General features: G+C 33.4%; 2 protein-coding genes across 2 annotated transcripts in view; both read right to left on the bottom strand.

The window, feature by feature from the left end:
* Positions 1-5,772: 5,772 nt before the first annotated feature.
* On the bottom strand, positions 5,773-11,254 carry LOC131842968 (homeobox protein Nkx-2.4-like). The gene is made up of 3 exons (XM_059191550.1): positions 11,132-11,254; positions 8,876-8,962; positions 5,773-6,431 (listed from the first exon to the last, which is right to left on the bottom strand). The coding sequence occupies exons 1-3, from the start codon at positions 11,252-11,254 to the stop codon at positions 6,192-6,194; spliced, it is 450 nt and encodes a 149-aa protein (XP_059047533.1). The 3' UTR covers positions 5,773-6,191.
* Positions 11,255-11,301: 47 nt separating this feature from the next.
* The window catches only part of LOC131842960 (thyroid transcription factor 1-like), a 58,122-nt gene continuing 50,521 nt past the window's right edge, over positions 11,302-18,902 (bottom strand). Inside the window, exons 5-6 of the mRNA XM_059191539.1 lie at positions 12,041-12,127; positions 11,302-11,445 (exon numbers count right to left, since the gene is read on the bottom strand). Coding sequence (XP_059047522.1) covers positions 11,302-11,445; positions 12,041-12,127 — 231 coding nt within the window. The remainder of the gene's footprint in view (positions 11,446-12,040; positions 12,128-18,902) is intronic.

Raw genomic sequence — 18,902 nt, 5'->3', positions numbered from 1 at the left:
CTCCCTCACCTGTCCCGTACTCACTCGGTTAATCCACCATTTTATTAGCGTGCCCTCCTAATGCCCTGCACGTGCACTCTTCTCGGCTTTGTTCTATGAAAATTACTGCTCAAACACAAAACAAAGCAACAGTCATTAACGTTACAAATAAATTTCAACCTTTTCCCTCAGTTTTAAAGTGCAATATCCAATGTCACTAGAGTACGCTTGCGTCAATTCAATATACCCGATGGCCATGTTATTATTTCGTTTTGGCGGGCCGTGACTGACGTTCAACAAAGTCGATGTTGCCATGCGGAATAAACTGTTATACGCGTTATGAGAGATTACCCGGTAATCTGGGAATATTGAAGACAATAAAATGAGCTTACAACGTTGAGAGGTTGGGAGCAATGGAGGGCATAACGGTAAATATTTTGTGTTATTAAGTATTATCGTTGTACAAGCTACAGAGTTTATTGAGCTGTGATGTTTAAAATTATTTGTTATTAAACTTACAGATATTAGATTAACATTTTAGGTATTTTGGTCTTGTGTTTACTTTTTTACTACGTCCAATGTAATAGAAGATATAGGTACGTAGAAATACAAAATACAGCAATACTATTTTTTGTTTCTTTTATTTATTACAGATTATATATAACTTTTGCAGAATATTAAAACGTAACTAAAAATCTTGGGTTACGTTGTTTTAGGGCAGTAGTTATCAATAAAAAAATATAGTTTTTGGGTCACTTACTTTAATAAAAGCTGTCCAACAGTGTCCCAAATTTTATAACTCGATCATTCAAAAATATTATTAATTTTAAATGAGTCAACACACATAGAGTAATGAAATATTCTAATTTCAATATATTGAATTATATTCCTTCTGAAGTGACTTTTAGTCTTTCTTTTTTTGACATGTTGCTAATTTTAATGACGTTTTTAACGAAGCACGTATAATTAAATGAGCAAACACATCATACAAAATCACAAATATCAAAGAACTGTCACTAATGACTATGAACTATCTAGATTTGTAACTACAATTGCATTGAGAGGAGATGTAACATGCTGATGCTGCAACAGTTGATATAATGTGTATGAATTATAGATTTCATGTATTTATTTAAAAATATATAATTTGACTGATTCAACTAAAAAGGTATCAGGATTTTAATCATATTATTGTCATAATAATATAATGTTAATGAAGACTAGTGAGACCACTGAGGAAAAAAGTTTATTTGCGTGGATTGCTCAGTCTTAATTATTTTAGCTGTGAAGCAAATTGCTTTATAAGCTGTGTTACGGGTGAGGGAGATATATTAATGAAATTACAAATGTAGTCTTGCCTCTTATTTGTTCTATGTATGTATATATATATATATACTCCATCGGAGTAGCTGGTTTAAAAAATGTGTAGATAGAATGCTACACATATATTTTTTTTATTTCGAATGGCAACAATATTATACCACCCGGTGTTAAACGGTACCCGACGTCGTATGTGAACAGCACTACGAAAATCACGTTATCGTTATCAACAGTTTCTTTTCCATAACCTGAGTCAAATTATAAATTTATTTCTACAGTTACTCAACAGTCAAGTGAAATAAATGAATTAATTACCAATCGACCTTAATATTGATGTCTAATATTTTAATTATAAAGTGTATCTCAGAAAACAATCAGATTTATTGGGAAATTTCAAGTGGCACTTATAGAATTTGTAGGTATCGGGTTTTGGATTTTAAACATTGAAACAAGCCAGTAAAACTCATTAATTTTTATTAATTTTATAAATCGAAATTCATTACACCCCACTTTTCATTATAATTACAAATTCCTTTCATATTATTACTATTATTTATAATTATAATCCATAATAACATCCCCTAAGCGTACCTATAGTAATTACATCGACCTAATCTCAAAACATAGAAATTATGTTTAGAAAAACATGAATTACATATTTCTTCAATTTGTTATATTAATCTAAAATATAATTAAAGTGTCTTATTGCTATTATTCATTGTTTTTTAACCGTCATAACACCCGTCATTTTTTTAGGTGTTGCTAGTGTGGTTTTTAAATTAACCTTACACGCTACTTTACTATTTACAACCGAGTCATGAATCCCGGTACCTGTAACTGCAGACAAATAAAAAAATATTAAGTACAGTGTTAATGGACTTATAGAATATAATAATTGAAGCTCGTATTTCTATAAGATTTTGTTATTAATTTCGCCAATTGTATTATCCACTTTTTGTACAATTTTTTTACAAATAATTCTTTTTGTCAATATAAAGTTGGACATTTATTTAATTTGTCTCTTTATTATTAATTTGAATATGAGACTAATAAAAAAATGCAATAATAAGTAATGATGATTCCAATAGTCATTTTATTGTTGTTTTTTATTTTTATGCGCTGTTACAACAATAAAAAGATATATCGAGATTGTTTACTAGCGAATCAAATAATAAATCAACATAGTGTAATTGTATTATTCCATTTTTTTTTTATTAATTATATGCGTACACCACGCATACTGAAAGGAAACAGTTTCATATGGAACAATGACGTTCTGGAATGTACTGGAATATCCTCAAGATTTTAAAGATATCGACGAAGATAGCAGAACTGATAATACTTGAAAAACCCATCTAAACCGAAATATCTTATAGAATTGAAAATTTAAATACATTATTTTATAAAAGTATTTAAAGTTTATCGAGATAAAATTTGTTAAATATAAACAAATTATGAACGTTCTATCTCGATAAATATATGAGCTATGAATTTTTTTAAACATTTTTTTTAGCTCTGGAGTAAAGTTGGATTTTGCAAGTTACACCAATTCTGCTTTCTTTCATCGATATGTACTTGTAAATATAATTAATTACGAAATTAAGTAAAATAGTAAAATAAACAAAGTGCATATCTATTTTTTTTTACAATAATTGCAAATTGCTTCGAGAATTACTCACTCTTATTCGGACTGGGAAATGAGAACGTATGAACGCTACAAGTGTACTATTTATATTTTGAGCAATGTGAAGATACTTGAATATAAAATAAACGTAAGTGACAATTATTGAATTGTGGGAAGATCTGCAATATAGCAGGGAAAATAGACCATAATTGTCTCTACATAGAGTTGCATATATTCAAATTTGTGCTGTAAATTTGTATTTTCGTTCCTGTTGTTCAGAGCAATATGGGTGCAGAGCCAATAACGGTCGGAATTTGATCACCAATAGTTAGTATTAAGCTGTACACTAGACCCAATGTACAGTTTTAGTAAGTAGTAGCTACTCGGCTTTACATGCGTATACATATGTATGCGGTGACGGTTGTACATACATACATGCATACATATATTTATACATATAAATAAACCTTCTAGAAGAAATTCTCTAAATTATAGCGAAAACTATATTAGAATCCCTTATGTGGTTTAATAGAAATAAGGGGACAAAAAAAACGGGCAAAACAGCGACTTTGCTTAATAAAGTTGAATAATAAAATATTATTTATACGGGATAATAAAATTATTAGTATCTGCTCTATGAAATAAACTCCAAATATGTTAAGAGACAAATTTGAATATGTTAATCAGAATAAACAGCTAAATGGACTTTTATAATTCGACGTCTAATAATAATAATAGTTGCAAATCCCCTCCTCTACTGTAGAACTGTTAGAAAAAGTCGTCATTCTTAACACAGCATTGTAAAAGAAACATAAACTCATCCACGCTTGGCTAAGGCCCGCGTATATGAAAGTATTACATCCATAAAGAGGGAGATATATAATATATATGTATATAAATAATAATCATCTTTATTCATCTCCAATAATGAACAGTTAAATCTATTCATTATTAATATAGTTAAACGGGTTTTAAGACGAATAATTTTATGGTAAATAAAGGATTTTACGGTATTTACCTCTGCCGACGTTTCGACAATGTTGCACTAGCCGTGGTCACGAGCCGACTGGAGTAACATCGACTGTCTATGTTGATAGGTGCCGGCAGTTTGTTCAACTACCCTCAATAGTCCGACGAAATATCGCGACACACAATACTTATATACTGATTTTAACTATATTAATAATGTGTATTAAAGTTAAAAAATAAGTGTTTAATATAAAAAGGTATTAATCGAGACAGAACGGTCTACAACTCAAAGGGGGTAGTAAGTCCACCCTCTCTGCTATTCAATTATAGTCTTTATTAATAAATGATTAAAGTAAAAAATACATATCACATCCGTTGAAAAATAGATGCACAAAATGGCGCTAGAACATATTATTCATTCCGTTAACGTTTGCTCTAGATTAAAATGGTTTATTTACAATTAAAATCTATCTACACACACAAAACACTAATTTTTACCATAAATTGTACTATTCACACAACAATTATCTACGCCAGCGTTTATTTACAATGAAATATTGAAATGAAATTTATTGATTTAGTCGAATTATTGCGTTGTTGAATGCGAATTACAATTTGGCACTTTGAATTTTGCAAAAAGTTTATACCTGTCCAGAAAATATGATTAAATATATTTTTTTTTGTATATATAGTAAAATGAAGTGAGCTTTATTTGAAATTAGTGTAAATATTATAAATATTTGAGCTTCGGTATGTCAAATATCAAGTTTGAGAATAGATCATTGTATGCTAAACTTTGTTGAACATTATTGTATTGTTAATCGGGTCTAAACACGAATAATTTTATGGTAAATAAAGGTATTTACCCTTCACGGTGTCATCTAGCCGTGGTCACGAGCCGGCAGTCACAACCTTCAACGTCAACAACAATAGTTTAATTAAACGTCCAGAGAAATAAATACCTTTATTTACCATTAAATTATTCGTGTTTAAGACCCTGTTAACAATATAAATAGTGTATATTAAACATAAAATTTTAAATATAATCATTTTTAACTAATATTTAAAAACTTTTCAAATCATAATCGATATTATTATTATTATTATTAAAATCGATATCTAAGTATTATATAATACATAAATAATTTAGTCTAAATAATCAAAAATACTGCCCAAAGCCCCTATTAAACGCGGGCGAAGTCGCGGATATAGCTAGTCCTATATCAAGCATATATTTTAATCATATTTTCCGGACATTTCTAGAGTCGGTAAACAGAACTATCACACACAATATGCAAGTCAAATCCTTAGTCACTCTTACGTATAGTAATCAAATATTTACAAGGTACCCTCTGTCCGATAAATTCACTGTCCAATATATCAGCAATATATCACTCGATACCATAATTACACTAGCACTGTTTGTCTCTGGTCAGCTGCAGCGCCCAGATCGCCTCACCACGGACAATTTTCATGAAGAAGATCATTTTGTATAATTAAAAAAAAAGTACAAAACATTATTATTAAAAATGGAATTTATGTAATGTTAACTTAAATTGTCATTTTTAATTTGAATAAATTTATTTTTATTAATCATAATTAAAAACTTAATGCAGTTCTTAAAATCGTAATAATAAATTGCAGTAGAAACTACCTAGTATTTTTGTAGTACAAATAGTTTTTATTAAATTAATGCTGTAAACAATTAAATAAAAATCGTAGTAAAAATTTTAGTAGAAACTACTTTTGTACTTTTGTAGTAGAAATAGTTATTAATAAATTAAAGATGTAAACACTTAAATGATTTGAAAAATTATTGTATACAGTTTTGTAGATAATGCTAAAAATAAAGAATATGTTACCTCTGGAAAGGTAGTATATTTTTTCAGAAACTTATCAATATTTTATTAATAATATTCAATCGGGATTCTGAATATACATGAAACTGTTAAATTATAATGAATATACAAGACAAAACTATTAAATTTTGATTAATAAAATGGTTTTTGTTAATTTTTAACTCAAATGTCTATATTTTTCAATTCTAATGTATTATGGTAGTTATTTTTGTGGTTTCTACCACAAAGATTAACTACCAGTACTGAAAATTAATTATCTACATGGCAACACAAATTCAATGTTACCATATTTAGATGTGTCCCTGATTTAATTAATTGAAAATTAATTATCTACATGACAACATAAAATCAATGTTGCCATATATAAATTATTTCGCGTTTAATTAATCAAAATACATTTCCTCCTTGAACATTGTCTCGTGATAAAGCTGTGGGAACTTCTACCAGGCCCTACCCTGCAGTGGAAGATACCCTGAGCACTGCTGCTGGTACGCCGTAGGCTGCCGGTACGAAGACACTAGGGGGTTACTGCAGGCGGCTTGAGAGGGTTGTGGCGCTGAGTACCCCGACGTGGGGGTGGCGCAGTGACTGTGGGCTGGTGATGAAGACTCCCCAGATCCACATGGTTTCCCGTCCTTCACCAGGACGGGGACTGCTACTCGCCTGGGCGATGATGACGACTGTGGACAAATTATAATGTTAATACAACCTTGGTGTTGTAGTGATTTAACATTTCACCACAAAGGTCTCAGTTTGTGCCGTGCGAGGAATCGAACCCGCGACCATCGGTCGTAAAGCGGAGTGCTTGACCGCTAGACCACCGAGGTCGTCAAATACAAAAAATATAATAAAAAATACAAAAAGATTTTTGAATCAGCACGTATGTGTCAAATATATAGTGTAGTGTATGTAATGTTTTATTTTTTAATGTATTTATTGTGCATAATTAAAAAAAATTGCATTCTGCACTCCTTCCCTACCCCTTTCAAAACTGGCGTACACAATTGTAGGCATAAGATATAATTTAAAATGATTTTATTATTTCCGATTGTATTCATTTGTTCACTTATAAACTACTCAATTTAGTAGTAATATTATGTTATCTGTGGTACTACTAATTTGTTTAGAAAAAAAAAATAGTTTCCTTATAATACTTTACACATGAAATTTACCAAATCCATCGGATGAAAAAATATATTCAGGTCTGAAAGGGCTACATAAATTACTGGATGACCCGCGTAACTTCGTCTGCGTTTCATTTCTCCATTAAATTTTTATTATTATTTGCACAAATTCAGAATACAATACAAATTACATTAGATTCGTAAACAATAAAGTCAGACGCCCACCGCTAACAATCAGAAGTCGTTTCCCCCACGCTTTCGTGCAAATTGAGGCAATCATAGGCTGGCAACACGCGCCTCATTAGGGTTGCCACCCCGTACCTGCTTACCCCACATCCATTCTACTATAATTACGATATAAAGCATTACTTTGCAAGTTTTTGGGAAGTAGATAATTGTAGTACTTGAATTTGTTAACTAAATGACGGCGTCGGTGGTCTAGTGGTTTAGCACACGGCCTTACTTCCGATGGTCGCGGGTTCGATTCCTCGCACGGTGTAAACATTTGTGTTAATGAGTATGATTGTTTGCATCGATCTGTTTTCTATGTACAATATGTATGTATTTACGGAAAAAAAATGTCTATGTACTTGTATCAGTTATCTAGTACACATAACACAAGCTTTAGCTAGTTTAACTTTGGGATGGCGCTGTGTGAATTGTCCTGAGATTATTATTATTATTAAACTAAACTTCATAACAGAACTTTCTTAGCTATTACAAGTATATAAAACACCCAGACCGATACAAACAATTATACTCATGAATACAAGTGTTTGCGCCGTGCGAGGAATCGAACCTGCGACCATCGGAAGTAAACCGGCGTGCTAAACCGCTAGACCACCGAGGCCGTCAAAATTCTAATGGCAGTCGAGATTTCAGACCCCACTAGTGAATGTGGGACCCGTATACCCGTTGTACTCAACGGGAGACCCTTAGCTCCGATCCTGCAGGTCAGCAAATGAGGGGAATACAGAGTTGGTGATTTATATCGTATTTCCAACAAGAATTATTTATAAAACTTTAAATATTCATATGGTTTGCTATTATTAAATTCTTATTTAATACTATAAACGTGTAAGAACGAAAGTTAGTGAGTATGGATGGATGGACGGATTTTCATGAAACTTTACAGTAACATAGATTATACATCAAAATAACACATAGATTATATCATTACATAGTATAAAACAAAGTCGCGGTCGCTGTCTGTCCGTCCCTATGTACGCTTAAATCTTTAAAACTACGCAACGGATTTTGATGCGGTTTTTTTTAATAGTTAGAGTTATTCAAGAGAAAGGTTTATATATATAACTCATGTATTCATGAGTATTTTTTTTCGGACTACTCTAATGCTGTTGGCCGCAGCCGTTTCAGCTTCACCGGACGATAGGGGGCGAGTGCAGAAGGCACTCCAAACTTATGGAGCGGCTGAAGGCCAACTTCTGCCTGACAGATACGACTTTAGTCTCAGGGCACCGCTAGGGGTTCGAACCTCGGCTCAGGCCGTCGTAATATCGATTCCCGTTTGAATTGGGCGGGGGATCGATCGGAGGGAAAATTCATGAGTATGATCTTTGATATGGTCTGGGTGTTTTATGCATTTATAAAAAAGTATTTACATCAGTTGTCTAGTACCCATAATACAAGCTCTGCTTAGCTTGACACTAGATGGCGCTGTGTGAATTGTCCAGGTTTAGTATTATTATTAATTTTCATTAAATCGATACAATTATTCAGTAGATATGACTTGAATAGACCAGTAGTCCCAAATTTGAATTTAAATGACTGTGTATTATTGTAAACGTGTACAACATTTATTTGAAAAGAATACGAGCCGAGTTTCCTGTCAGTTCTTCTCATCTCGAAATCATTCCGAACTGACGGTAGATTTGACATCATACGAGTATGTAATATACCTACATGAATAAAGATTTTTTTTTAATTTGAAAAGTACCCTAAAACCATTATGTAGAGTAAGTATATAAAAAAATGTGTACCTGATTGTGTTGGTTCTGTTCCGCCATCGCCTTTTCCTTGGCTTGTCGTTTGCATTTGTAGCGGTGATTTTGAAACCATATTTTAACCTGCGACAAAAAATAACTCCATTAAAAAACACATTTTTTTATACTACTATGGTGGCAAACAAGCATACGGCCCATCGGATGGTAAATGGTTACCGTAGCCTATGGCTCCATTAAAAATATATATCTTTTTATTCTGCTATGGTGGCAAACAAACATATGGCCCAACTGATAGTAAATGGTTATTGTAGCCTATGGCCGCCTGAAACAACAGGGGGGTCACGTGCGCGTTATCGACTCTTAAGAAACCTTAATATACCTTTCTTGAAAAACCCCACGCTGTAGTCTCGTGAGAAAATTTCGGCAAGTAGTTCAGTTCGTTTTAATTTTGTTACGGTTTTTTACAGTATGCGTTCTTTCGCGCTGCCTTTTACTCAAATATACCGAGCGAAATGTAGGAAAAGAAACTTCTCATCTCAAAATCATTCCGAACTGACGGTAGATTTGACATATCATAAGAGTCTGTAATAGACCTACATGAATAAAGATATTTTGATATGATTTGTTGAGTACACCAAAACATCGACATCCTAGTATCAAGTCCATCATCATCTATAGAAGTGATGAGGTTATTGGTCGCAAGCCTGCAATAACTATACGATCCTCAATCTATACAGAACCCCCTAAAGTTGTTTTAAATCTAATGATATGTAGATAGTATACAGTATTTATCAATAAAAAAACATTCAAATTTAAATTCAATTTCAAAATATCTTTATTCACGTAGGTCTATTACAGACTCTTATGATATGTCAAAACTACCGTCATTATCTCGTTTAAATCCACGTAGTAAGTGATCATCACCGTACATGCGGTATCTCTTATTTTGTCATATCCATGGTACTAGATAGAGACCCAAGTAATGTATAGTAAAATATTAATTAAGTAATAATATGTATAGGAAAGTCATGTAAATTAAAATCACGAGTAGTGACTTGGACCTCAACTCAAAAACCCTAAAGGACCCATCAAAGACATGGCATGTAGAGTCTTCTATAACGACGTAGTTCTCTAACAGATAGTTGACAGAATAGAATAGAATAGAATAGGGAACCCGCTAACTGAGCGAACTAACGAACTGCTTGTAGTTGTCTCTGCCACACAATAGACCCGGCACCCGCACGGTGAATCCATAGAATGCTAAGAGGTTCGTCTCTTTCTCTATTGGACTAATCATTATACATATTTATGTACGTATATCCAACTAAATATACAATGAATTTGTTTCTTTGTCTTGTACGAGTGGTTGCTTAATAGTTAGTAGTTGTAAAGATGTATCGTTAAATTTTACATATTCTAAAATAAAGTTTATTAGTTGTCTTTATAATCTCGTTACTTGAACCGATAACTCTGGCGTAGAAAATATTGTTGCCATAAAATCTTCAAACACCGTTTAGCAAATAATACCTATGTACCTAAAGGTCGTTATTGCAAAGAGAGGCGCACTTATGAAACAAGTCGTGTAACGTGACTAGACTGTATTAATCCCCATCCAAAACGGCAAGTCGAGTCAACAACTTCCCGCGACGTTCCTCGCCTGACCTCCCTGAAATTAGCGCTCCGGCACAGTCAACACTCCACCTTAATGACGAAAGAATAAACATGCTATATGCGATGTTTGCTCCACAGAGCGGGCAGCCTTTGTCTACGCACGCTCGGAACGCAGCAAAATATACTCTTTATTTATTATTTATACATCGAGAGCGTTTCCTCCGTGTTTATTCTTTGAAATGGATGTGTGCCCCACCCCGGGTATGGTTTCTCGAGCCGTTCCGTTATGAAAATGCTTAACTCGCGCATAAATACCCGCCATTTTGTTGATGTCGTCTCGATACAAAGTTTTGAGATCCGTTATAAAAACAATGTAGAATCGTTACACGGCTACTACGGACGGTGTAGTGGCCACTCGGCGACGGAGCTGGAGAGCTTATCGGGGCTCTTATTTGTTATTTTTTTCTGTTTACTCTGTAGGTGTAGACGGACTCGTTCGCGCTATGGGAACGCTGACAGTTGGCGCTGTTGGCAGCGGCGACGCGCGCTTTTGTCCAGCCGTGTTCAGGAATGATGCCCTCTAGATTATTTATGGAGTAGCCGAGAGTTAATGAACGGGGCCCGTTGGCGGGCGTCGCTTATTGCACTCCGGCGAGGCTTGGACGCCCTTGTGTCGAGTACTTTCTTTTCAATCTCCTTGTGCATAATGCTCAGTGTTTCCTTGCACGCACTCTCCGGCCGAGAGCGCCATTCACATGTTTGTTTTGCATCTAAGCGACTGTTGTCAGCGTCGCGATGAGACATTTTGGATGCGGTTAAGAGTCTTTGCTATAGGTGCGTGTTTAAGAATTTTACACCCACTTCGCTACCGTGCGTTTGTTTTTCTGAAACCACTCAAATACTTGTAGTGTGTACAATATCCAACTTTCCTTTTCTTTCACTGAATATTTACTTAATATGTAGAGATTTTCAAAGCCGTGGATGTGGTTTAGTTGCTGTAATCGACACAAGTAGAATGTTAAGCAAATTAGGCGCGATTATTAAATTGGGATGGGTAACCGTACATACGCTATCCGTATTTAAATTCTGTCCACTGAACGCTATCCCTAACATAATGTCAAAGGTCCGTAGTGGACTGTACGACTATACGATTTTGGAACTTTATTTAATCAAAGAAATCAATACGAACTGAATTTCATGTCAATTCTTCTCATTTCGAAATCTATCCGAACTGACGGTAGATTTGACATATCATAAGAGTCTGTAATAGATCTACATGAATAAAGATATTTTGAATTTGAATTTAGAATATTCCTAACAACCGTTTTGTTCTGTAAATCAATCAATTGTCCTCCATTATACTCATCTGTTGCATTAGTTTTTACACACTAAAAATTAGAATTTATGATTTCCTACAAAAGGTCACTTATTAAGTATTTAAAATACCCTATATTTTGAAATGTTTCAAGTTCTTTTTCTATAAAAAGTATGGCCACCCAGCCAGTGGGCTGTCATCTTGACAATACAAGTCAATTTTGGCGCCAATATCTTTTGACAGATAAAATATTTTTTCAAAATTGAATCTAATACCAAGTGCATTGGGTTGAAAATCAAATGATCGCGCGCTGCAATTGAGTCCGGCTCGTTAATACCTCTATGCACGTAGGTGTTCTGTTCCTGCGAACGATGACTTGCAATACAGTTGGACACAATTATTATAAATAAAGATTGCTCGCTTATTTGTTTAGCTCTTCATTTGGTACAGTGACTTTTTCCAGCGATGAGTCCACAATTTCATTGAGATATATCCAAACTTGTTTAGTGCCGTAATTCGATAGACAGACGTCATTGAAACAAACGCGGGATAATTTTTAGGGCAGATAAACTGTTTGGTTTACGAAACGATAATTATATAATAACAAAACGTTATAAGGGCAGAGGAAGGCCGAAAAAGAGACGGATGTACTGTGTGAAAGATGATATGATAAGAATGCAAGAAAAAAACATATTACGCCGACCACAAATAAATGGGATAAGGATGATGATGATGATGATGATGATGATGATGTATTAAAATAACGAAAATCTCAAGAGTGATGTGAATTACGGTAGCCGCATTCTAACTTAAACTAGCCGAATTTTAACTCAAATAAATATTACAATTAAAACTGTCTAACTACTATATTCAAAATGTGACATTGCAGCCTTGTTTATTCCTCGGCGCATGTGAGTTTTGCTCTTCAGCATTTTTGAATAGGGCCGTGAACTGCACATGAAACATTAGTTCTTCTCAATTGAATCTGTATACTAAAATGGACGGTACGGAAAAAATTACATTTATAAGCGGCTAAAATGTCCTACATGAATAAATGATTTTTGAATTTGGATTGCCGTCAAACGCGCTCAAATTTAGAAATTAGAAGAAAAAATATTGGCTGCTCGGATCGTACGCTAAATTGTGTCATTCATAGACATGTTAACGGTAGTGACCTATATGAAACCTTCCGTTAAGAACTACAAAAGACGCAAAATAAACATTCATTAATGATTTCTCATGCTATCCACCGTGTCACTGATTTGTCAGTCGCGTACGCCGTCCAACAATAGCTGATTGTCGCACTTTATTATACAGAAATGTTGTATTCAATCTCGTACTGAATAAACACGCGCCCGCCTCTCTGACAGCCGATCAATACCCTTCATTTATTTAGTAACTTATAAAAATATCACGCGGCACCAGCAAAAAATATTACAAATAATAAATTTATAAATATTTTCACTAGGAGTCACAGTATTTTAAACTTTATTTCTGTGTGAAAAAATTGAATTTGCGGTATTAATGTTTTGTGAGAAATGCAGAAATTATGTTGCCAGTGTGCGGTACGTGAGTGAATGTGGCGACAAATAGTTTGGAATTCTTAATTGAGGTGATATCTGTTGTTACAGCTGATGGCAAATCCTATTACAGCTATATATATATAGAAGTATATGTACGACAAAGTTTGACAGTTAGAATAATGCTTTATCCATCAACATACAAGTTTCTTGTGATGAAACAGCTTTTCGAATTAGCGGTAGAATTAAAAAAACCAAATTGATCGCTATTCAAAAGTGCTTAAATTAAGTTTATTTGAATGATTTTCTATTCTATTCTATTCTATTACACACACATAACATACATGAGATACAGAAATACAAATTTTACAAATGGCTTTATGATGACCTCGGTGGTCTAGCAGTCTAGTGCACCGCTTTACGACCGATGGTCGCGGGTTCGATTCCTCGCACTGCACAAACATTTGTATTCATGAGTATGATTGTTTGAAATGAAATGAAATGAAATTTATTTGTTATAAAAGTTTGTATCTATCTCTATGTATCTCTGGGTGTTTTCTATGTATAATATGTATGTATTTACGAAAAAAAAAATCTATGTATTTGTATCAGTTATCTAGTACACATAACACAAGCTTTAGCTAGCTTAACTTGGGTCTAGATGGCGCTGTGTGAATTGTCCTGAGATTATTATTATTTAAATGTAGGCTACCAACTCAGAATAAAGCTGCAGCGACAGACAGTACAGTCTCAGTAAGACAGACAGAATATAAGCTGTCAATATTGTAGGGTAGTTTAATAATTAGTATTAAGACGGTGGATGATATTTGATTTCTTTTTCAATAAACAGCAACCGACCGTGTTGTTTCACTGACGCTGCAAATATAATAAAAATCACTCAAAAAATAATACATCACTAGTAGTTAGTACTTAATAACTTTAACTCAAAATTATCTCATTTATTAATCTAGAACCAGTAGTTTAAACTAAATGTTCACCTAGGAAATGTAACTGGGTGTTACTCATACAAGCCTTTATAATGACTTCAACAATCATTGTATTGCGTTCTAGTAGGTTGATAAAAATCTCCGATTAATAATTTTTCTCATATGTCTTTCATGTACAGACATCCACCAGATATATATATATATATATATATATATATATACTGACAGATACATACGCCGCTGTTTGTTCGCTAATATCTTTTAAATTTCGAAACGGATTTTAATGCGTTTTCAGCATTAGATAGAGTGATTCAAGAGGAAGGTTTATATATATATATATATAATAAATGCATGTTATGGTATATAACAAAACAAAAATAATCCCTATTTCTCTCGGTCACGGTACACGCGTGAACGGCTGCACCGATTTTCCTAATTCTTTTTTTGTTGCGTTTGTTATTGTTAAGAAAACGTTCTTATGAAAGAATAAAATAAGAAAGTAGCGTGGACCATAAGAAAAATTAAATTGGTTCTAAATTTTCTTTAATGATGTAATGTAATTTTTCTTTACTATTTACTTGCTACGTTACAATGTGTATAATCAATATTCATAGTTGAAATAGAACAATGTGCATTGTAAGTAGCTATGACGTGGTGTCTTGAGTAGTAATGCTCACTAAAATGTCCAGACTTGTGGTGGCGTGGTGGGCCGGGTCATTGGGCTCTCTAAAATATGGTCGAGCGCAGTGATGGCTGACTTATCCGTCATACTCGTGAAGAAGTGCTGCTTGTAGGGACTAGTCTGCTCTAATCATAATCGTCATCATCATAGCAGCCCGGAAGACGTCCACTGCTGGACATAGGCCTTCCCCAAAGATCTCCACGACGATCGCTCCTGCGCTGCTCGCATCCAATGCCTTCCAGCGATCTTGACCAGATTGTCGATCCACCTTGCTGGAGGCCTTCCCACGCTGCGTCTTCCGGTCCGTGGTCGCCACTCGAGGACTTGACTGCCCCAACGTCCATCTGTCCTACGAGCTATGTGGCCTGCCCATTACCACTTCAGAGTCGCAATGTGCTGCTAATCACTATGATTGATTTCCTTATTAATTGTTTAACCAGTTGGTTGTATACTTAATATTTTTTTCTATTTGAGTATTTAATTGAATTAGTGCTAATTTTTAGTTTGTATTCACACACTTAAACTTAAAAATGTAAACTAAGAATAAAATTATTTAAAAGAGCAACACGCAAGTTTCTTGCTCGTTCTTCTTGTGATGAGACAGCTTTCCCAATGAGCGGTAGATTAAAAAAAATGTGATGACTATTCAAAAGCGCTTCAATGTAAGTTTATTTAAATAAATAATTTTCTATTCTATTCTATTCTGTATATATAAGTGTAAATAAAAAAGTAATTAACATTTCATAAACAAACAGAAATAAATACTCTTTAGAGTTTAAAGTGTAGTTATTAAATAAATATTAATTTTTGAATTGCGAAGTCAATATTAGCGAGTTGCACGGATGACGAGTAGGGGTTGTTTTATATCTGTTTGTAGTTGGGGGTGGGGTATAATGTAGTTATATCGAATATACAATATTTGTATACAAGCATTATGTTTAAGGAGATCTTTGGGGGAGGCCTATGTCCAGCAGTGGACGTTTTCCGGGCTGCGATGATGTTTTTGATGATTATGTATATACACTTCATATTGGATTGCACATATCTACTAAATGTATATATCGCTGTTTTATAAATATACCTAGTGGATTAAGCTTATCCTAAAATTCTAAATCCTATCCTAAATCCGAAGCTCTTAAAGTATCATTATATTAGTACTAGCTGTACCCGCGCCTTCGTACGCGTGGAATTAACTTTATTTTTCTAAAATAAAAGTTAGGTTAAGTTTCTTCTTATTACATCAGCTACCTGCCAATAAAAGTCCCGTCAAAATCGGTCCAACCATTTCAGAGATTAGCCGAAACAAACAGACAGACAGACAAAAATTGTAAAAAATGTTATTTTGGTGTATGCACCGTATTTATATTCATATGCACGTAGTAAAAAAACGGTTAATTCAATATTACAAACAGACACTCCAATTTTATTTATATATATACATCTATGTATAGATAACTCCCAGACCAAAGCAAACAATTACACTCCTGACATAAATATAAATATATTATTAATATTTGTACCATGCAAAGAATCGAATCCACGACTGCTAGACAACTAAGGCCGTCATTAACTCGAAGGAAGAAGAAGAAGAATATCCAAACGATTATAAATTTCAGTAATAAGCGGCGTTGATTGATGTCTACTATTTAAAAATGGCCACGCAAATATATTAACGACTTTGGAAGCACCAATAGGTCTGTACACAATAACTGCAGTACCTGCATAAAACGGGATCGTGTCAGGTGTATTATCCGCTTCGATATTACTAATCCGACCATACAATGAACAACAACAAAAACTCCCCCATTCATATGAATTTAATCTCTTAAGAATTGCTTACTTTTTGTTGTAGAATATGGCCACAAACCAAGCCGTATATTCGCGAGCTTGTATTGCATTTTCGCGGTTATTAGACAACACTAGGCGTGTGTAGTTCGTGGAGAACTAGTTCTGATACGGACGAACTATACTATATCTTCTTTCGATCTTTAGTTCGTTAATTGCTTTGATGAAACGCAAAATGTGTTGCTAAAAAAGCAAGAATACATATTACAAAATTTTATCGCTATACATTTTTCTTTCATTAACAGCACTTTTAATTCATCCAATTGATTTACTTATATATTATACTAGAATATTGCATGGATGATACATATATATTTTAATTTCCTATAATCTATATTATATATTACAATTAGTAAATCACGATCTTACCAACCCGTTTTATTTTTGTTGAGTTCACGGATGCATTTCTCGTCACGGATATCAAATCTTTGAATTTCTCGGTTTGTTCTATACTACGCATTTATTATACCTACATATAAAATCTTCGTCTTTGTCTTGGATCGTTCTATCTATGCTGAAAACTGTGGCGGCGAATATATTTTATACTATGTAAAGGTTTTAGTCCTGTTAACCATTTGCGGGAAATAATGTAACATAAGTTTAGCCTAAAGTAACCAATTTAGTGCTTTTATGACTCGAGTGAAGAGCGAACGAACTAAAAGAACGAAGAAGTTCACAAGACAGCTGGGAACTAGATGGATCGATCCCAGTCGCGAACTTATCATGCTCATAACTACACAACACGTTCTTTTTTTAAATATAATTTGTGTTGTCAGATTGGTAACCCTCAATAGATGCGTTCGCATTGTGGGCAATGATACCATAAACAATTTTTACTTTTTATTAAGGAAATAAGGCAGATGATTTCATTTCGGCCAGCCTTTTACGAGAAGTGTATTGATCTCACGGAGATTAGAGATTAGAAAAAAAACGTTAAGTGGACTTATTGGAAAATTATGACGCTGTACAAAAGAGAGCCGACGGAAGCTGTGGCGTATTGGGTTAGCTTAAATAATGACGGGTTATTAAATTGTAATAGTTATTTAGGCCTTTATGGATTCTTATTGAAAATTTGCGGTGGTTTCTGTGGTTTTAATAAGAGCCTACTTTTCAAAGCTATTGAAAACTAACTTCTACCCGCTTTTTTAGATGATAGATTGCCCATATCCTGTGATGCAATGTTACGTCAAATTTCATTAATATACGTTCAGTTTTACCTTGAAAAGATAACAAACAGATATATACACTTTCGTATACGTATATAATATTAGCAACTGCTACTTTATCTGATTTTTTTAAAGATAAAATATAGCTTATGTCTGTCGTCCTGATATCATCAATTTACATTAAGATAGAATTAGCAGTTCAAATTCTTTTAATTCGTGAATTGTAACAAATGGACAGATAATCAGCCACACTTTCGTATTTATAGTAATGCTATAGCTTTCCCCTATTTTAATCAATCATTTCATCTTTCAGATAACGCTTATATCCGTATCATTTACTTCCTAATCAATCTATCCAAAGGTATTTATTAAATTAAATAGCAATGGTAATTAAAAGTACAAAAGATCTTTGTACCAGCAATAACAATTAAACAAAAGAGTACATATACGCGTGTGTCAAATATATGGTAGTGTGTGTAATGTTTATTTTTTATTTTTTAATGTATTTATCAGATATAATTAAAAACAAAAATATTAGCATTCTGCACTTCTTCTCTATATAAACTATGAGTGTGCAAAATTTCATACTCGTCCATCCGCGCAATTCTCATAAAATAGGGTACAAAGTTTCAAAGAACTTCAAGTCTATAATGATTATGATATCTGTGGTTCATTCATTCATTCATTCATTCATACAATTTACATTTGTAAATAAATATATTTGTACATTTACAACATTTATTTGAAAAGAATACGGGCTGAGTTTCTTGTCACTTCTTTTCATCTCGACATCATTCTGAACTGACGGTAGATTTGACATGTCATAAGAGTCTGTAATAGACCTACATGAATAAAGATATTTTGAATCGAAATATTAAATTTTATTACATCTTATATATAAAATTCATGAATAAAGATATTTTTTTTCATCCCCCTAAATGAATCGTCCAAATATTAAAAAACAACGTTTTATTATA

The sequence above is a fragment of the Achroia grisella genome, unplaced genomic scaffold, assembly GCF_030625045.1.
Source record: "Achroia grisella isolate CSIRO2021 unplaced genomic scaffold, CSIRO_AGI_Agris_v1 utg1086, whole genome shotgun sequence".
NCBI lineage: Eukaryota > Metazoa > Arthropoda > Insecta > Lepidoptera > Pyralidae > Achroia > Achroia grisella.
The sequence above is the reverse complement of the archived record's forward strand: the minus strand, read 5'-3'. Positions and strand labels throughout refer to the sequence as shown.

Bases quoted from the DNA above. Each gene is read 5' to 3' on its own strand.
- LOC131842968 (XM_059191550.1), bottom strand. From the start codon at position 11,254: ATGTCTCATCGCGACGCTGACAACAGTCGCTTAGATGCAAAACAAACA. The intron at 8,963-11,131 runs GTACTCGACACA...TTTTTGTCGCAG, and splicing joins ACAAGGAGATTGAAAAGAAA to GTTAAAATATGGTTTCAAAA. The intron at 6,432-8,875 runs GTACACATTTTT...ATTTGTCCACAG, and splicing joins AACAGAACCAACACAATCAG to TCGTCATCATCGCCCAGGCG.